General features: G+C 45.6%; 1 protein-coding gene across 1 annotated transcript in view; it reads left to right on the top strand.

Annotated features, from left to right (window-relative positions):
• Positions 1-21,271, top strand: part of LOC134021044 (PDZ domain-containing RING finger protein 4-like) — a 35,532-nt gene extending 14,261 nt beyond the window's left edge. The window contains exons 2-8 of the mRNA XM_062461475.1: positions 5,945-6,195; positions 8,033-8,135; positions 12,769-12,867; positions 15,289-15,351; positions 16,568-16,669; positions 17,555-17,683; positions 18,462-21,271. Coding sequence (XP_062317459.1) covers positions 5,945-6,195; positions 8,033-8,135; positions 12,769-12,867; positions 15,289-15,351; positions 16,568-16,669; positions 17,555-17,683; positions 18,462-19,964 — 2,250 coding nt within the window. The 3' untranslated portion in view covers positions 19,965-21,271. The remainder of the gene's footprint in view (positions 1-5,944; positions 6,196-8,032; positions 8,136-12,768; positions 12,868-15,288; positions 15,352-16,567; positions 16,670-17,554; positions 17,684-18,461) is intronic.
• Positions 21,272-21,711: the final 440 nt, after the last annotated feature.

The raw sequence follows: 21,711 nt of genomic DNA, 5'->3' as shown, positions 1-21,711 counted from the left end.
TTGGAGCAGCGCAGGACTAGCCGAGCGAGCGTCCCTCACACTGGCTGTGCCGCTCTATCTGGCTGTGGGTGATTGATGCAGTCATAAAGGCTTTACTGTAGCGGACCGCTGATCGTATTTTACTCTTGACACTTATTATTGAAATGAGACATTTAGGCGGACTAGAAGGAGGAATCCCAGTATAGTTCTGTCCTGGACGTGGTCGAGGGAGAGACACTTCTACTCCGCACACAAGGTGGCAAAACCTCAGCTTTCGGAATTACCTTTGGGATGGAATCAGCCTTTTCCCCATCGAGTGTTCCCTGTTCTGTTTTTGTACCTGAATTTTGTATTTTCTATATCAAAATGCAAATTGATTTATGTGTGTGCTCAACAACGGAGTTGACAGTGTGTTGTGAAGGACTTCAGCTGCGTCTATTCCAGCATTTGGCGCGATTGAACCGACACAGAATCTGAAAGGGGCTGTCTTCCTCTTGCTCCAGCGCCATTGTTGTCTAGCCCAGGCGGGAAAACACAGACAATATGGCTAGCCATCGTCTGGGACCTTTATCTAAACAGCCGCTTCAACCTGAGAGGTTAGACGTAATGTGGTTTTCTCCACGGGCGAGCGAGGGGTTTTTCTATTTCCTATGCACCGGTGTGTTGTCCTGCGGTTCTGTTGTGCCTATCTATGGAACACAGCTGTTGAGGCCCCGCCGTCCATATCTCCCTGAATCTCCTCTGGCAGTGTGTGGACACGTCCTAATGCAGACCGCCCTTGACGAAGCTCTATCTGAGTTCTCCACACATCTGGCTTGGGCCTATCGCTCCGGGGCCATCTCACCTGCTCCCTTGGGGGAATGGAGCTGGGGCCACGGATGCAACAGGCATGTAATCAACGGTTGTAAGCGCCTCGCTAGGCTCCCGAGGCCACATGACATACATGCTAGTCTCTCCCAGCCTGCATATGTTTCAAACCGACCAGGTTGCCACTCAAACCAGCAGGATGTAAAACACAGTGGAGTTAGGGCTGGAGTGTGCAAGCTGCCAGTTTTGTGTTAAGAAAAGCACTCAAGGTTACAATTTACAAGGTGACGTACAATATCTTCCTACTACAGAAGAAAACATTTTGGGCAAATGTGGTTTTGGACTGGCTTCAATTTAACCATATTCTTTCAATCAAAAACCCAAATACATCCATTTCTAAGTCATGTAAACGCCAAAAAAAGACACAGCATGCAAACTATGAAATTATGTATGTGGTTAATTAGAAAGCCTAAAGAAGATAATGGTACATTAGAGTGTGTTGCCCAGAGCGGCTTTCCCCTCCCACTTCCACCCATCCATCACTGGATCACAGATCCCTGCTGGCTCAGATGACTTTCCGCTCCCTGCTGCCTTACAGCAAAAGACTTGTATGGCACTCAGCAGAGGCAATAGAAGCAGAAGCATCAGTTGACATCTTAGCAGATAAAGTAGGCTCTACTTCACTACTACTGTCACCACATGCTGCCTCCAATCTGTTAACATATTGATGGAAGTCGGTGGTCGATAAGACAAAATACCGACAGCGGCAACAACCAGAGGAGACTGCGCTGTTTCCTGGCTCCCTCAAACAACCATTTCATCTTGAAGTAGGATACTTTAGGACACCTATATTGGCAGATGTTGGTGGATGCTTTTCGATTCCGTGGGAATACACGGTTTTCATAATTGTTGGGAGGACGTAAGTTAGTGAAACTTTGAAATACTTTCAGGTGTAAAGAGATTGGATGTTTTTTGGGGCATTTCTGCCTTTGTTATTTTTATGGTGACAACACAGAAGGGCATCAAAGGCCGGCAAGAAAGAGAGGGGATGACATGCAAAGAAAGGCCCAGGCCAGATTAAAACCCAGGTTGCTGCGTTAAGGTTTCATATGGCACACGCATAAGCAGCTGAGCCTCCGTTGCACGACCCAAGTTTGAAAGTTTTGAGATTGGTTGGATATAAAATCTCCATTTTAGTTTGTCAGTAACTGTCACAAAGAGAAATGTAGACACATGAAATGGGAATTCATCCACCTCGGTTTCACTTCAGTAATCCAGTGTATTGCTTTTTTTTCTTCGTGAAAGCTGGTGGCTGTCTCGCGGGCTTTGAATAAACGCATCGTTCTTTGCTGGCCACAGCTGCCACGTATCCATGTGCAAACACCAACAGATGTGCCACGCTACAGCCATTCTCCTCCCTCATCCTCTCCTTCAACCTCCAGCCATCTCTCACATGGCTTTCACTTGGAACAAACGAGACTGGACAAGGGAAATAGAGCACCATGAATAATCACTATTGTCTGTTGCTACAAACAATAGGAATAATTTATGATGTCTGGATTTATGTGGTGTTCTTTGAACTATGTTTGGGACTGCTTGACTGTATGATTTGCTAAATATGTTGCAAACGGCTTTTGTCTACCAGTGGGTGTGACTGAATATGAATACTGAGCTTATACACATCCTTTGTGTGCACCTTGGAGAAGGATGTGTGTGAATGTAAGCAGACTAATATCTCTGTGCTGAAATCGTAAGAAGTTGGAATGTATGTGAATATCTGAGGCAGAGTCTCAAAGTTAGTACAGCTCATAGAATAGAACGCATGTGTTGATCAGTCATACAGACATTTTAAGTAGAGAGTGAAAACTCGAGTTTATTCTTAACTCTCCTCAAGGACAGACCTATTTGAAGATACCCAATGTCTTTGTTTCTACCCTCATAAGGTGCTATGAAAGACGCTGGTTGATGTTCTTTGAAGTGAGAAATCCTCTCAATCTGATGACGGTCCAAGGACTCTGTCAAAACCAAAACCTGTTTCTTTATGTCTTTTACCTTGTTCTCCTTTTGGCTTTAGATGTCCTTTTATTGTCTGGTGTGTATTCAGAATCTATTACCCCAACCCAGACGAGCTAGGGAGCTGCATCTACTGAGCACCACACTGTGGGACACGACAAGGACCTCGTTAATATACCTACATTGATTGGGGATTATTTGTACCATCTGGTTCTCATGAAACCATAGAGTAGCACTAGCCTGCACCTTCTGACGAGGTTCCCCCTTGTTCCATGCGGCTGTGCTACAAGGGTACACACAGCGAGGTTGGGAGCAGAGGCAGGCCAGACTACACCAGAGGGAGGGTTGAGAAATGTGATCATTTTTCTCCAGGACTGTCATACACCATCGGCAGCCTCATTTGTCTGTTCCTTTGTCTCCACTGGGCTCCTTGTTGTAGAATTAGACTGCCCAGTCAGAGAGAGAGAGAGAGAGAGAGAGAAAGTGAGTGAGAGAGAAAAGGCGAGGGAGAGAGGGGAAGAAAGACAGAGGGAGAGAGAGGGGGGGGAGGAAGTGGAGCAAAGCTTTGACCAAGCCAGCTACAGTACATGGGCTAATTATTCACAGTCCCAGTTTTTAGCACAATGCTAAGAATGCTGCAGAATATAGCAACTGCTGACGAGTGGAAAAAGGGGAAGAAAGCAGGTCTGCACAAATAGAGGGCAAGAAGAGAGGGGGGCCTCTTGAGGTTCAACAGGAGACCCGTTGGCCCACTTTACCGTATCTTTCTGGTGATTAATGAAACACCTTTCACACAAAGGTCACACTGGGAACCAGACCAGGACTCAACACCGACTGCAGCTATTTATGGCCACTGTTGTGGTTGAGAATACATTGTGTGTTTGTAGGTCAGACACCACTATGGCTGCCATAGCTCCAGCTCTTCACATTCCTCTCCACCTGTCCTGTCACCTTTCCTCAAGGTGCTCGAGTCCGGCCGGAGTGTAACTCATTTTTAGGGCATTTGACTCTCGACCTGAAGGTTCAAGGTTCAAATCCACATCTGAATGGTTCTTTGGATAAAAGCGTCTCTTTCTCTCTCCATCTCCAAAAATGATTTGTTGTTACATTATTACGTTACAGTGTTCTTACAAAGCTTGTAACGTACAGTGATGCAGGGTGGCAGATATCAAAGTCAAGATGAAGTTTAGAGCTCTCTGCTTTTCCTCAGTAGGAATCCCTCAGTGACCTACATACTGTACATTATGAAGTATATTTTGCTCATAGATTCATCCAGTACAGGAACCCCCGAGGACTGATACAGAGTAATAAGTAGGTCATTTTGTACAGTATAACTCTAGAGGACATATCCGAGATATCTTGGAGTTAAACTTTAAACTTTTGGATAGCGCATACTGTTAATATCCAGACAAACTATCTTTTCTTTAGTTTCCATGTTATCATCCCAACCCATTTCCAACAACCGTGGTCTGCAAGCACAATGCCACAGTCCAAAGCCATATTTGAATATAACTGCCAGCGAATTGTGCTGCGTGTTCCCTTTTCCAGAGTCTATCTAAATTATAATCTGCGGTGTCATATTCATACCAAGCCACAATCTCTGAAGTAATTCATGCCCATGGTTTCTGTTCCAGTCCAATTACTGGGGCTAAATGAACCAAAATATTTTCTCCATACACGCCTTGCAAACGTTCTCTTCTCTGCCAGAAAATAGGTGAGGCCTGGTTCTGTTTCACTGACCCTAAAGATTTATAAACTTGGTGATAGACAATCAAGGGCCACCGGTGTAGAACCGAAAACTTAACACATACATTTGTGAATGTTTGGTAGTGTTTTTCTTGGGTGAGGTCATATAGAATGAATATTATGTGATTCCTGTACACTGGTCTGGATATCACATTGACGTCACTCAGCAGGTCCAGTGACTCAGAGAAGGAGTCATGGTCACCAGCCTGTAACCATCTGATTGTCTGCCTATCCCATCAGTTATAGATTTCCTGTAGTTTTTTTCTCTATTTTCTGATTGAAATCTACATTTATAATAGACCAGTAATTCCCAACCTGTGGCCCTAATGCAGGTGGGTGGCCAAACCAATTCAAACTAAAATGTGAAAAATAAATATCAACGTATTTATATATACTGTTGGTAAATGATTATAAACATGTGTACACATTTTTTTAATGACATTTTGCCTTTAATTCATCATGACTGAAAGCCTATAGTTACGCTTGGCACGTTAACTTGAGTTGTGCATACGCCCACTTCAATATAGCAGTTTCCTATGTAACTTCATGTTATGTGGAGCTATAGGAATGGTTGTATGCAGGTTACCTCTCTTTACAATGTGTGCTTGTGGCGCTGATGGACACTATGTCTTATTTGATCGCTCTAATAAATGTAGCCGTGAAAGCGAACTGTTTGGCTCCCGTGGTGCTGTTAAACATGTGTGATAAGAGCAAATTAAGTGAACGGATGTGTTGGGGGGCCGCAGAAATATTTGAGCTATGCAAGTGGGCAGCGAAGTGGAAAAGGTTGGGAATGGCTGTAATTAAAATAGCCTACTATTAATCCTCTTATTGGCTTATATATATATAATAAGAGGATGTATATATATATATATACGTGTTGTAAAGATAATTAATGCCTACACATGTTTACACAATGAGTTTATGGCATTTGCCATCTTTGCATAACACTACTGTATACCCATCATCTTGGATTGTTGACAGATGGGATGTGGCTTCCAGACAGGATACGGTATATTTACTGACAATGGATTGTTATATCTACACAACTTACTGTATACATTAAGGACTATCTGATGTCTGTCTATTATTAGGGTCGATCTGATGTCTGTTCAATATCTATCTGATGCCTGTGTGATGTTACATTTACATTTAGTCATTTAGCAGATGCTCTTATCCAGAGCGACTTACAGTAAGTACAGAGACATTCCCCCGAGGCAAGTAGGGTGAAGTGCCTTGCCCAAGGACACAACGTCATTTTGGCACGGGAATCGAACCGGCAACCTTCTGATTAAGAGCCTGATTAATGTTAAGGTTGATCTGATGTCTGTTCAATATCTATGTGATGCCTGTCTGATGTTAGGGTCTATCTGATGTCCTTGTCTCTGCTGCTCTCCAGGTTAACGGCAAGAACCTCTCCAAGACCAGCCACGATGAGGCAGTGGAGGCCTTCCGTAACGCCAAGGACCCCATCGTGGTGCAAGTCCTCAGGCGTAACCCCCCTGGTGCCCGCGGGCCCCCTCAGGAAGTCCTGGTGGTGGACGTTTGCACCCAGACCGACATCACCTTCGAACACATCATGGCGCTGGCCAAGCTCCGCCCTACCACCCCTCCCGTGCCTGACATCTGCCCCTTCCTCCTCTCTGACAGGTATGTAGATGGAAGATGCGGTTTAAACTCGCAGCGTCCTGTTTCTGTTATTACTGCACAGAAATGTTATCAGAAGCATAGCATGCTCAGAGGACTTCAAGAAACACCACAAAGCTATGTTTATGTTGTTGTAATAATTTATTCAGCATTATTTAATCCAACTTTAATCTTTAATCCAAACCAATTATGTGGATTTGGAACCTACAACCCCTTGATTTGCATTCATACGCTCTGACTACACACCACACCACTGAGCTATACCCATCCTCTAAAGAGTTGACCCTGTAGGTGGGATTGACATTTAAGATGCACAACAGAGTCTCATCTAATGTCATCCTGGGGTTTCCTCGACAACAAAAAAGAAAGTACATTATTTTCTCTTCCTGGGTTTTGTTCATATTCTATTCATCTCAAAGGAGAAGCTAACTGTGAACAAGACAAAGTTTAGCTGAGGAATATCTGGGTTTCTTCTCCAGGGAACGATACATTGGAAGATTATGTATTCAGAGGCTTCTTTTACACAGCGCTGCAAAGTTAATTGAGACGATCTTGTAAAGGAGGGTGTGTATTAATAGATAATTAATTCCACCAACATCCCATGGATAATAGATTGTCTTGAATTCATTTTAATTTGGCTGGATTACATTTGGAGCTCCTGCTGTCATTCACAGATCAGATGTGTAAAACCCTGCCATAATGTGTTCATTTAGTATACACATTTATCCCAAGCAATGTACACAGGGGGATTCAAACCAGCACCCTCTTGATCTAGTGCCAAATTCTCTACCACAGAGCTATCCAATAACGGAATGCCATGATGAACTTGTATCTGATCTTGTGTGGCACAAACAGACAGAACATGGGTGACCAGCCACAAGTGTTCAGTGACTCCACACACCACCTGACCCTTACATGATCCTATGTTCATGTATGTTCTCTTGACCATAACTCTGCACAACCACCCACAAGCCATGTTTGTAATAATTGTGGCTGCTTGGCATATCCATTTGGTTTCATGGAAGGTTTACAAGGTGATTAAACCAAATGGGTCTAATAAAATCTGAGGCAACATAGCCCAGTGTTCGTTCACAGGCTAGTTATAGCCCTAGGCCGGCTCCAAATGTAATCAATGTGTCCCATAAAACACACATTCTCCTGTCTTCATCTGTGATCAGGTGCGCAGGCCAAGATACATCACATTTTATAGATACAACAAATGTTTTGTTTCCCCCTCTTTGAGACAAAGACCGTAAAGTCTAGTAATTGTGTGCCATGATGTGTGCTCACATACTCTCAAAGATGTTACGATGTGTAATATTGTTTTGCCCAGAGTATAAAGCATTTGGACGTTTACCAAGCCAATTTTGTCACCATGAAAGTGATTTGGGAGAGAAAAGGGTTCGAATGTGATAGTTGTAAATGAAAAGGATGCACTTCAGAATAATAGCAGAATCAAGTTTAACAGTATGATCAAGTCAATGTTGTGAGCAAATATTATTGTGAAATTACCTTCCTACCATGCACAAATAAGAATGTTTTTTGCAACAATATTAGATCTGTAAAATATTTTCCTCTGTCAATGATTAATATGAGGGAGAGCTTTTATCACCCAGACAGAACTACTGCTGAAAGCACTTGACAGGCCCTTTCTTCCTGTCAAAACCTCCTCTTATAATCTCTCTGTCTCTCTGTCTCTCTCTTTCTCACTGTCTTCTCCCTCTAACTCTCTGCTTCTCTCCATCTCCCTTCCCCCCATTGCCTCTACTCCTCCCCACCTCTCTCTCTCTGTTTCCCTCCACCCCCCCCCCGCTCTCCCTCTCTCTCGTTCTCCCGGCAGCTGCCACTCTCTCCACACCATGGAACAGGAGTTCTATGAGGGGACAGACTACCTCTCCACCCTGCCAGTGGACGGAGAGAGGACGGAGGAGTTTGAGTACGAGGTAAGGCTTGATCACATCATCCATCACGTGCATTAATAGAAGCTGACACTCTGACACACACATGCACGCACACACACACACGCACATACACACACACACCCAACCCCCACATATTACACGATATCTTCTAAAAGGTCTTTATCAATCAGGGGGGCAGGCCAGTTATAATTGACTCCACAGGATTCTCCCAAGGGAGTGCTGGGACACAGATGAGAGGCCAGACTGCAAGCAGCCGCACACGCACGCACACACTTTACTGGACTCCCCATACTGCAGTACTACTTTGGGGCCATATTGATGTGGCATTACCATTATATTAATGTCTTAGTGATTACACATCCTCTGGAAATGTTCTTTTAGCAAGATAATTGGTTTACTCACAAAAGGTGTTTGTGAAGATGTGTTAAGCAGGTGTTGAAAAGGAACAAGCTTCAGGTGGTCCTTCCATGAGCACCCCACTCTGCCTCCATCTTCATCTGAGCTGAAATAACAGGCAGGTGCTAGGGCTGACTGTTGGCTTAGCCTGACAGATGATGTCAGGCTACTCACACAATCTCTCCCTCCCTCTCTGCTTCTTTCTCACTCACTCACTCCCTCCTTCTCTCTCTCTCTCTCTCTCTCTCTCTCTCTCTCTCTCTCTCTCTCTCTCTCTCTCTCTCTCTTTCTCCCTGTTGTGGATGCAGATGAGACAGTCCATGATAAACCGATTCCACACCAACACATAGCTGTTTCGTTCCAGAAACGACGCGCTCTCACACACACACACACACATACACACACATACCCCCCCGCGCGCACTCACACCCCCACTTTCCAGTCTCCTACCCTTTATTCCCAAGTCACTGAGGAGCAGGCAAACTGTGCCAGCCTTTGACTGATGTATGGTGATTACCTTCCCTTTGTTTCATCTGAGAGTGTCTGAGTGCTCCCACCCTCTCCACATGGGCTGTTCCTTCCCCACTCTCAGGAGATTTGCACATCCACTTGTGTCGCCAGGGCTTGCCGTTAAACTTGCACAAATATAATGTATTAAGCTCTATATGCCTCATTTCTATTAACAAATCCTATTATGCTATAAGTGCTTCGGTGCCCGTACCCGCTACATTTCATGCATGGGATGGTGTATTCCACGCTAACGCACCTCCCTTTACCATATGTCAACAGAGGAGGCTGGGGGGGGGGAACTAGTTTGGAGCCAAAAGCCTCTCGCAGAACGAAGCCTGTTCCTTTTTTCACGGCACTCTGAGATCTCAGAAATCACCTCAGCCCTGATTAGAAAGCACAATTCTGGGCTTTTTGCTGTTACATCAAAGGAAACGTCTGAATCGAATCAGATTTTGGAATACACAAGGATATTGGTGGGTTCCTTTGGCCCAGGCTTAGCAGTGAGAGTCGGGGTCGCTAGTTTTACCAGGAAGAAAGATTAAGAGAAAACACCAACAGTGGAAGACTCAATTGTTCTGTAATCCTCTTTAGATTATTATCTGTCAGTGTTGGCCTCCAAATGGGTTTCCTACACATCTGCAATCTACAGTGCAAGTGCTCAAGTGAACATAAAGAGGCATGAAGATGTTTGTTCCGTGACACAGGGGGACATCAGAGCGTATGTGACCTTGCTCCAGGCTCTAGTATACCTCCATTGATACCAGCTCCGGCTCCATCTACCAGTAAACATTGTGCAGCTCTCAGATAGGAGAGTGGCTCTCCCTATTCTCCTCTCTCTCTCTCCCCTTCTGCTCTCTCTGCGCTCTACCTCTCTCTGCGCTCTACTCTTTCTCTACTCTCTCCACTCTCTCTCTCGCTCTCGCTCTCTCTCTCTCTCTCTCTCTCTCTACTCTCTCTCTCTGATTTCGCTCTACTCTCTCTCTAGTCTCTCTCCACTCTACGCTTTCTCAGCTCTCTTATACCGTGCGCCTGCCATCCACACGTTTGTGACTGCTTTTTCAATTACTGCTAATCAAAGGCGCGATTATGATGACAGCATCCAATGCGCTCTGACGGTGGGCGGCAATCCCCCTCTAATCACGCCATCGCGGTCATTAATTTACTGTCAGGCCCCGTCCCCACACGACGCTGCAATCTCTCGCCTCAGAGGCTGAGAGCTCGCCCGGAAAATGGAAAAGCAGAGAGGAAGAGGCGGCTTCCGGAGCAGTGTGAACTTGTGGGCCGGATCAGGAGACAGAGCTCTTATCTGGAATTTGCACCAGCCTGTGTGTGTGTGTGTGTGTGTGTGTGTAAGTGTTTATGTGTGTGGGTTGTGTGTGTGTGTGTGTGCGGGTGTGTGTTTGGGTTGCCTGTGTCTGTGTGTGTGTTTGCACGCCTCATGTCCGAGTGTCTGTTGAAACGCTTGGACACGTGTGCGTGTTTATGAGTGTGTATCCACTCCTGTGTCCTTCCAGCAGAACTCACCACCTATATCTTGTATGCCAGGAAAGAGAAAGAAACATGTGTTGTGGGAAACAGGGCAACCAGGTGTGCTCTCCCTCTCTCTCACACACCAACTGTTCCTCCAACACGCTGTAATAACAGCTATCTGTTTTCCCAGTTAATGTACCCACAGGTCTTCTCCAGCTCTCCCAGTCATTAATTAGACAGGAATTTCAGGCTGGTTCACTCATATAGGAATGGCACTCACACATTCACTTGCCTCAGGAAACACTTGTTAATTCGTTTGGTGTATTTTTAGCTGCGGTATAATTCTTCCAGATATTTGGTTGATGTTTTCATAATGGATGGAATCAAAATCTCCTCAGAAGCCTGTCCATATTTTGAAGATTCAAGATTTTGTCGGCTTGCAGTGTTGCTGTAACGTCTTTGTTCGGTTGATTCCATTATCAGTGGGGGTCTTACGGATCTGATTAGCAAGTAATAGAATACTTATCAGTCACTGAATGATGTTTTCCTTTAGCTTTGTTCGGCTATTCAGCACCAACACCTTTTGTTCCTTTCACATCCAGGGATGGGGTTTGAAGTTGTCATCGGTTCTGAGACAGTCAATTAAAGATCTGAGTTCCTGTCAAGTAGAGTGTGTCAGAAGAGATGACACGACGCAGGCTTGACGATATGCGTTTTTTTCGGACTGTATTCTTCACTATTTTTTCCCTTTTTTCTTTGGGTGTGCTGGAGGAGCGCAATTAGGAGCAGCAGTAGGTCCCCAAACCAGGGGGCTCTTTGACGGTCCGTCGGTTACAGGGGACAAAGGGGGAGGAAAGTGGAAGGGTGGGGTGATGAAGGGGTGGATGAGGGAGAGTGGCCAGAGGAGGGAGGGAGAGAGGAGGGCCACACGTATAGCCGGAGCGGAAAGGCACCAGGTGTCTGTCTGTGGCATCTCCAGTGTGAGAGCCTCATCCTCCCTCCTCCACCCTCCACTTTTCCCCCTCACCTCTTTCCCCCATACTTCCTCCCATCCCTTCGGTCTGTGGTCTGCCCGCTCTCCACCTCCCCAAAGAGCTGACATGTCTGACACGTGTAACCAGCCAACCCACAGATGTCAGGGGAAGCAATGAATCTCTCTATTTCGTCTCCCAGCCCCCACAGTACCCTCCGGTGCTCACTCACGTCCTCCACCCTCCCTCTTTTACTCCTCCCCCTTCTCGGAGGAGTTAGTGATGTGTTTCTGCTCTAATGAAGGCTTGGTCGAGAGGCCATTTCACACTTGATTCCCTTCGCCACCCTTGACATGCTGCTGTAGGACTATAGGGAGACAAGCTCTGCTGTTTGTTCATGTTGTTGTTGTGCTTCACGCCTCGATGTTGTCAGAGCAGTGTGTGTTCAACATGAAAGTAAAGCTGTAATTTACCCTGGTTATCAATGCCCTGTGGCTAATGTATACATTCGAAAATGTATAATACATGAAAATTATGATTATAAGAAACATTGTTTTCGGAAGTTATATGACGGACAGTATAGCACTGCTTTCTTGACGTTATAAGGAGAATCCTGTCATTTTGAGTGGTGGTTATTAGGAGATTAGGATTTAATTTCATGGGCTGTTTTGATAACTTTTGCACAATAATAATACATACCCTATCCATAAAGACCTGAAGGTGTTAGGTTGTGTTTTAAGAGGCTCATGGGAAATCTGAGGACCAGAGATTTGAAAGTTAATAGAATTGGGTTATGCACTAAGAGAAGAGGAATGTTTTAGTGTTTAGGGTTTAGCGTACCTGAGTGAATATTAGCATAATTTTTTACAAAATGTATATTCTAATGTCAGGCAACGTCTCAGTAAGAAAAGCTGAATCCCTCAGACTTTTATCAAAGCACCTCTGATCAGGTGGCTCAGAAAGCGACTTTCAACATCAAACACACAGACCGCTCAGTCAAGCTTCAACCCTCTAAAGTCAATATGCTGCTTGAAAACAACGCATGCTGATATTTCTGGGAGCAGTTTTAGGAGACATAGACATCGACATAGGAGGAGAATACTAATGTGGTAATTGTTCCTGCCTGTGTTGTGAGAGTATTCACAGAATATGAAATTAATTAATGGCAAAACGTAAAAGAAAATGTTAAAACGTTATTCAAATCGTAAAAGGTATCTTAACTGTGCAATACCGTAGCTGGAGTCCTATTTAAAATCATGTTTTTGCTTGTCGCTGACCAACAAACCCTCGCTATCTTTTGACACCAGGAAGTGGAGTTGTGTCGCCTCAACAGCCAGGAGAAGCTGGGCCTGACTCTGTGTTACCGGACAGACGAGGAGGAGGACATGGCCATCTATGTCAGCGAGGTGAGACACTGTATGCTGGGCCTGAGGGAACCAGGGTGGGAACAACAGGGGTTAGGTGTATGGTCATCTTTTAACCTCTCTACTCTCTTTGTGCGAGGGCTACTGTGTAGCCTGGTGGATCCAGACTACCCCCCCCCCCCACAAGCTCATATGGATGTGATCTAGGAAGCAAAATAGTCAAGATAGCAAGACAGTCTACTTCCTTAGGGGGCAGTCTCCAGTCTCTGTGAGGCCACCTGATCTTAAAAAAGGTTTTCACTCATATGGTTTTCATCAACGTGTGTCATCTTCACTGAGTTTTATAACAAATCTGGAAACTAGTGCTATGTTTTGTTTAGATATATTGAATATAATGTGATTGATGCTCATCAGAAATCTCTGTTTATCCAGTTTGAAGTTTCAAAAATAATCTGTATCATTCTCCACACCATACTACTGTAACAGTGGCTGAAAATAAATATGTACTGCAGATGTCTCTGAAGGTAAAGAAAAGGCATGAATATTGTCACTTAACCCTTGTGTTATCTTCGGGTCATTCTGACCCATCAGTCATTGTGACCCACCGTTGTATTGCGACAACTTTACCGCATACAAAAACAAAGTGAAGCATTTTCTTTTAACCGGTGGGCTGTCTCAGACCCCCCACATTGCGAAGGTTAAAATAAAATTATTTTAATTTGTTTTTGTATTGGGTAAAATAGGGTAAACACAACGATGGTTCGTTATGAATCTTTGGGTCATGTGACCCGAAGGCAGCACAAGGGTTAAAAAGTTATGACATTTCATTTGATTCCACTGCGTGTCTTGACTGGGAATTTACTTTAATATGTGTGTGTAACCCCCACATTAATTTACTCCTTTAAGGTGTGTATAAACAATATATCTATATTCATAGTTTATACAGTATATTAAATCGGTTGAATGTGGTACATGAATGCCCTCATTGCACTGACTGAAGAGAAACACAGTGGCAATGGAGAACAGAGATTCTCGTGTGTCTGACTGACACAGTGTAGCAGGCAAGCAGCTTCCAATATTTGTGCCCGCAGTCAAATGTTTTAGTTCCCCCCCCCCCCCCCCCCTTGTGTTTCTCCCACTTGTTGGCAGCACGTACAGCACAAAGCTTTGTCCACCACTCTGCCCAAGTTGCTCTGCCTTTCGTTTGAAGTCTGTTCTGAGCCGCAAGGTACTCTGCTCTGCTGCGCTGGAGCTGAATACAGATCGCTCCGGTCCGTGCTTCCCGCCTGCTGTCTACTCAAGTGTTCGCTTTATAAAAAGTCGAGCCAAGGAGAGCATGCCGATAAGCTCTCCGTATGTCACTCCATACAAATTGTATTTGAGATGATGTTTTGTATACTTTGATCTCACGTAAACACTGGCCATTATTTATGTATTGAACCATGCAGGGTCAGATAACTTCAGTTGACCTGTTAGCTTTGCAGTGGATTGAGAGCCTGTGTCATGCACTAAACCAAACTCGCATCAACCAATAACTGTTAAAAGTATCTATAGTATTCCTAGTATTCATTGAGATTTGTCTGGCTCTCCCTGAGTAGTGCATAGCACAACCAAGACTTCCATGAACAGAGGCTCCTGGGACCAATCTCTGTGTGTATTCTGGGAAAATGTGTCCAAACTTTTGACTGGTAATGTATGTATGTGTGTGTAGCCTATGACTTTTTTCTGTCAAGTCAAAACAAATATGATTCTTCCGGCCCAGTCTAGTGGCCTCATGTCACGTCTAATGAGTGCCTCTGTGTGAAGGACCGGCCTATCATGAAGATGGAATACAGGGGCGTGCCTGCCATCTCCTGAGATCTGCCCTGATTGGACAGAGTGAAACAAACGGCCCCAGACGCCAATTGACTGGTCGTTGAAGGAGTGTCCATGCCTCCTCGTTCAGTATCGTTAGCCCAAGAGAAAGCATGGAGGGGCCGGTGTGCTGTACAGGCTGTGCTTCTAACGTTGTGGTAGAATCCTTCACAAAATATCTGTGGATGGGCGTGGGTTATCCCAACAGGGAAATCAAAGGATACAAGATTCCGACTGGACCACTGCTTGCTCTACTTGTCCCAGACACAGGTGTTGACAAGTTAGTTGCGTTCATTTAGCTGCTAGCGCAGGTAAAAGTGGTCTTGATGGCAGACCAGGAAACTGTCATAACGCTTTCTGACAGCTAAGGTCTTCCTGTAACCCTCAGGCTTCAACTATTCATTATCCATTCTCTTCAAGGGCATGATTCATTTGATCGGTCTAGAAGTGTTATGCTGTACATTTAGTTGATGTATCTTAAATGTCTTTTCTGGAGGTATTTTTAGTTTCTAATATGGTGGAAAGGACACAATTGAAGTACTAATGCAATCATTTGAAACATATCATCGTTCAAAGCACTGAAGCAACCCGTTTGTTGTCCCCGAACAGGTCGGTCCGAACAGTATCGCAGACAGAGACGGTCGCATCAGGGAAGGGGACCGCATCTTACAGGTACTGCGTCTATATCTGGCCCACCAGCTCTCCTCTCCCACCTCTCATCATCACAGTTGACAATAAACCCTTTTTATTTCCCTCTCCCAGCCATTGTCTCCCTCTACAAGAGCCCATTCATTTTTAATGGCCACACATTAAAGAGGAAACTCAGCCCCCTCTGTGACGGTTAGCGCTGGAGAAATGTCCCCTTGGCTGTTTTAGTTACCGACTCAGCACCTCACGGTCTCTTTAACAGCCTCTTGGTTAGGTATTCTCATCCCTGCCTACCTCCCCCTCCAGCCCCACCCCCGGGGGTCGACTGAGAGGCTACGAGTGTTATTACCCCTCAGTTCCAACCCCAGGTGGGGGTTGGGGCAGGCCCATGACGCTCCTGTTTACCCCCTTAGGAGAGCTTTTTGCTTCATGCTGGTGCAACAACACAAACTGCCTCGGCAGTGGCCTGCGTGGGTGATTATTGTATGGGGTGTGATTCGACAGCTCGTTGTAATCTGAAAGTGCAGGTGGTGGCTTGGGAAAGGTGGTGTCAGGGAGAGCTGCAGGGGATGGAAGGCCCTGAGAGAGACGGGGAACAATGCTTGAGTGGAGCTTGTAGAAGCAGTTACTTCAAGTAGAGGCCTTTCACAGCTCTGCACTGGTGTTGGGATTTCAGAGCATATTTGAAAGAGCGTGTGTCAGAATGGTTTCTATAAAGGAAATTAGCAAAGTAGAAAAGTTCATCTTGTGATGATAGGTCTAATAGGGCTGATGCGACAGACAGGTGAGGCTACAGAGACAGTCATTATGTCTGCAGCCAGGGGCATGGCAGTGTAAGCGGTGTTTGGCGAGAGATAATGCCAGGCTCCACTCTAATTGTCTGCTGGGGTGTGTGTGCTGTGACTGATTGGGGCAGAGCACCAGAGGAAGGGGTGTTGCAGAAGCAGAGGCCGGCCCACACCCCAACACTATTATCCCCCAATGACAGCCCCATTACTCTGCCTACAAAAAGATGGACGCCCCCTGTCATTGGCCAGTTAATTGTGTGCCTAGATGTATGAATGTTGCCGGATGCTTTCGTTGCAGAGACAGGGGCTTCTGCCAGACCACTGCCCTGCTTATAATCAATTCTCAGTCCAGCGTCTTTCAATAAAACAACCAAAACTGTGTGGACCCTTAGCACATGCTTACTGTATCGTGCAATGGGTGATTGTTTGTGTGTGTGTGTTGTTCTCCTCAGATTAATGGTCAGGACGTGCAGGACAGAGAGGAAGCTGTGGCCATGCTTTCCAGTGAGGACTGCAGGAACATCCTGCTGTTGGTGGCCAGACCTGAGATGCAGGTGAGTGTGGAGCAGGAGATCGCCAGACTCTCGTGACCAGACCACCGGCATGCCTACTGTGCGGGTCGGGCATCAGATGTCCGTGATCTGATGCAAAGCAGTCTTTCATATGCGATCAATGTGACACAGTGTGGTTTAGAAGGGTGATTGTAACCCACAGCCAGGGCTTTTAGGTCAAAACACAAATGCCATCGGTCCTCAAGTGGAGCCCTGTGTTCAGAGTAAACATGGCCAGGTTGTGACCCCACCTGCCCCACTGCCCCCCCCCCCTCCTCCCACCCCCTGCCCACGGTGGTGAGACAGGGCCATGGCTGAGACATATCGTAATGTTTTATTTTTATGTAGCTGCGCTGTAATTGACTTCCAACGGTGAGCCATAAAATCTAATGGCATGCTAATACGGAGTGAGTTCAGGCCCAAGGCCACACTGGCTGTTCTGAGGAGAGAACACTGAGTGTGTTCCAGATAGTCGCCATTACAGACCCCCCCCCCCCCCCCCCCCCCTCCTTTCTCCTTTGTGATTAAAGACGTATTTCGTAAACCTGAAGCTTCGAATATGGATCCCATTTGGTATGAGTCGAACAAAGAACTGATGGATGACACTAAGGAACAGGGTCAAAGGTCAAGATGTGATGCCCATTAAAATGGATGGACCACACTCTCCAAGTGTATGACTGATGTCCCAGGACTATCTAGTGTTCACAAAGCTGTTAAAGCTCTACAGTGTGGGCCGCTTGATCTTTGGTATATGATGTAAGTCATCGTCCTCTTTTCCCCTCCATCCTTCTCTCCCTCCTTCTCTCCCTCCTTCTCTCCCTCCTTCTCTCCCTCCTTCTCTCCCTCCTTCTCTCCCTCCTTCTCTCCCTCCCTCCATGTGAACCGTAGCTGGAGGAGGCCTGGCTGGATGATGAGCACAGTGAGTTCCTGGAGCAGTTGAAGATGGAGATGCTGGAGGAGCAGCAGAGGGAGGAGATGGAGCTTGTCGCCCTGCAGGAGGAACAGGAGCACGACCAGGTCGAACACGCACACACACTCATCCACACAAACACACACACGCATACATACACACAGAGTCACATGTACACACACACCTAAAAACATTTGAATTCCAAGCTAAAATACGTATGTATATGTACTAATTATATTTTTCTGACCTGAGTCATAATGTGCATCATTGAATTGCCTCAAATGGTGAAATCAATTCAGGGCATAAGTAACTGTTCAAATCATAAGTTACTTCAATAAGTCAAAAAATAGGGCTGTTTGAAATAATTACTAGTCTGGAGCACTTGTATATAAAATCAAACTCTGTATTGATGTTCTCAAATCTAGCGAAAACATGCAATGCCCTTTGAAATATGAATATAGTGCATGAATATGGATGGGTGAGCCTTGTAAATTCCAAACATCGGCAATAATTTACAATTTTGTGTTTTGTCGAGAGATTAGCATATTATAAAATGGGTGGAAATAGAAGTTCAAAGTCGGTAAAGCATTGCAGAGAAATTGAAGTGATTCCCAAAGCAGTAGACTGGTATTACAGAAGTCCACCAGAGGGGAGAGAACCCCAGGAGGAAAGCGCTGGAACTGGTGTTCCTCAGAAAATCCCATCTAGCTATGAATATCATTGACATTGTTCTGGATTTACACTTTATGTTGTGTTGGATTCCAGACACAGGCAGCACAGTCACACTCTCAGCCAAAGAAAAACCTTCAGAAGCAGTGAAGCTTTGATCTGTAATATCACGAATGCCTTTCAAGAACTCATCAGATTTCTCTCTTTTTTCCGTAGACAAAAGAGGAGGACGAGCTGATAACAGACACAGCCACCTGTTCCTTTCTTACTCAGGACAAGGACAGAGGGGGGGGGCTTAGGAACAGAGGCCCAAGCTCCGAGCACGACGTCCTGGCCCAGATTCAGCGCAGGCTGTCCCAGTGCCTGAGAGACACGCACAGCCAGGACACGCACATCCTAGAGGAGGAGGAGGAAGAGGAGGAGACGGAGGGCGACCGTTTCCAGCAGCTGCTGGAGCTGAAGTGTCAGATCCGGAACAGCGGTGAGTACGACCTGTTCTACAGCCGCCGCAGTACCATCGAGTGCAGCCTGGGGGAGCCAGTGGGCGTGCAACACGAGCTACGCATGCTCAACGACGAACTGCGCAGCATTGAGCTGGAGTGCCAGAACATCATGCAGGCCCACAAGCTTCGGAAGGGCCAGGGTGACCAGCACCAGGGACCCCAGGCTGGCCGGCCCATGCCCCCCTCCAAGGACCCCCTCCAGGGGGGTGTCCCCCAAAGCAGGGGCAAGCTGGTGGACATCAAGGAGCGTCCGGAGAAGTCGGACAAGGACAGCTCCAGTGCGTACAACACCGCGGAGAGCTCGCGGAGCACTCCCCTGGCCATGGACCGCTCCCCGGAGCACTCGCTGCAGAGGAGGATGGTGGCCATCACCAACCAGAGGAACCTGCGCAGCACCAGCCGGCTGGCGGGCGGCCTTTCCCCCAGCCCAAGCCCCAGCCCCAGCCCTTCCCACCAGCGCACCCCCGTCCCAGGCAAGAGCAGCAGCCCGGACCACAGCAACCCCTCCGAGTCGGACCAGACGGCCCAGGCGGAGGAGGGGAGGATGATGGTCCCCTCCAGGGGCGCCCAGATCCCCTACCTGTCCCCATCCCACAGCTCCCAGCACAGGCAGGCCAATGGCTCCATCCCAGCCCACGCGCGCCACTACCAGAGCTACATGCAGCTGATCCAGCAGCGTTCGGCCGTGGAGTACGCCCAGAGCCAGCTCAGCCTGCTCAGCGTCTGCACGGAGCCCCAGCGGCCCGCCAACGAGCCCAAGATGGAGTGGAAGGTGAAGATCCGCAGCGACGGCACGCGCTACATCACCAAGAGGCCCGTGAGGGACAAGATCCTCCGCGAGCGCGCCCTCAAGATCAAGGAGGAGCGCAGCGGGGGGATGACCACGGACGACGACGCAATGAGCGAGATGAAGATGGGGAGGTACTGGAGCAAGGAGGAGAGGAAGCAGCATTTGATGAGAGCCAAGGAGCAGAGGAGGAGGAGGGAGTTTATGCAGAGGAGCAGGTTGGAGAGCCTGAGGGAGAGCCCGCAGAGCAGCAGCGAAGGACGGAAGGAGGTCAGCATCATCGAGCTGAGCCACAAGAAGATGATGAAGAAACGCAACAAGAAGATCCTGGACAACTGGATGACTATACAAGAGCTGATGACACACGGGGCAAAAGCCCCCGAGGGCGCTAAGGTCCACAACGCCTTTCTCTCAGTCACTACTGTATAATAGTAAAACAAACACACACAATCTACCCCATGTGGTATATAATATACTTGCCTCGTTCAATGTGGCGTTTTTATGCGGACATTAGGAATATTTTTCACACTTTGTAACCCGAAAAAAGCATTTTGTAAAGAATTTACCAATGGTTTTTTGTCATGGCTTTTTTTAATGTTTTCATTCTTTTTTCCATATCTCAGTATTTCATAAAACACTTTTGTATGAAATGATTGAGCAATTATTTTTCTTGGTTCAACCTAAATGTATATCTTTACAATTATTTTCATACTTTGGTTCGGTTTAACCCTTATCCCCAAGTAACCAGATGTTTTAATTTGAATGTATAGAGACATATTCAGATCAGAATGATTCAGATGTTCCGGTACACCTGACAGCTTCTATATTTCTACAATCTCCTTGCTACAATAACTTTCTTCCGCTTGTGACCTTTCATCACACATACGGCACAGACAGTGACACTAACAGCAGTTTAAGGTTTACAACTCCAACAACAGTTTACGGCAACACACAAGCCAAAAATACACTGCTTTGACAAAGGTAACATATATTTAGTGTATGACACGCCGTTTGTAAGGAAAGCCTAGTAGTACAATATGACAACATGGTGAATGACTACACAGTGAGATAATGTTCGACTCTGTATTCATTACAAACATACAGAAGAGGTTGAATGAAAATGTAATGGTATACCCTGCACTCTACCTTCATTGCATTGATTATGTTGATGATTATTTTATTTTTGTACTAACCATACTTATTGCATAATGTTACCCAACATAGCCTTAACAGTTCTTTGATTGAAAAATTCATTGACCTCATTTTGGGCAACCTGGCTTTACAAATATGACCAATCCTTAGAAGTCAGGATATTACTTAATGTCAATAAAACGTACTTAATACTTTCAAATACAGAATTTAGAAATAAAATAATACACGTTATGTTATGTGCCACCCATTAAAATCTCCCATACAATGATTAACAATTAAGTACCCACTTAGATGATGCAACTTAGCTTTCATTACACTTTCAGCACATATTAAAATAGTTAAATCAAGTATCCATCTAAATGCATACATGCCTGTCAGGTTAGGTGTACAGCATATACTTGTTTCATAAATGCCTCATTTTCAGTGAAATAATGTAAATTCCAATTAAATCCCTGTATTTGTTTCAAGTCAATGTCAATGGTCTTACTTCAAGTAATATGTAAATGGAACATTTGTAGCCAGGTAAATGTGTGGTAATTGTGATCATTGAAAAAATAAATCTGAATAAATTATTGTTTTTTTTCTTTAAAAAGTCTCTGCATTCATGTGTTAACTATTCTGACCTCTCTGATTGGCTGTTAGTTCAATTCACCATAGGGAAGTGTGTTTTGTGTTATTGTGTGTCCTCCAAAAAAGAAAAGAACTCCTTCATCAGAGAAACGTTTCTACCTTGGAAGGTTTTGTCTCACAGGAAACGCATGAACTGAAACGGAAGACAAATTCAATTAAAATCTCCTTCCACTCGAATTGCTCTCTGTTCATTAAAATATACCAACCACTAAATCATTTCAGTGGGCTTGTCATAAGCATGGGAAGGCTATTGGGATAGTTGGGATAACTATATTATATATTATCTTATGAAAGGCTTGCCTTGTCTGTAGTTGACAGTGGACTGTCACTGTCTTGACTTTTGTTATACTTGAGGATTTTTAGTTAATTGAATATGTGCTATATTCTCTCTTTA

The sequence above is a fragment of the Osmerus eperlanus genome, chromosome 5, assembly GCF_963692335.1.
Source record: "Osmerus eperlanus chromosome 5, fOsmEpe2.1, whole genome shotgun sequence".
In the NCBI taxonomy this organism is placed as follows: domain Eukaryota; kingdom Metazoa; phylum Chordata; class Actinopteri; order Osmeriformes; family Osmeridae; genus Osmerus; species Osmerus eperlanus.
The sequence above is the reverse complement of the archived record's forward strand: the minus strand, read 5'-3'. Positions and strand labels throughout refer to the sequence as shown.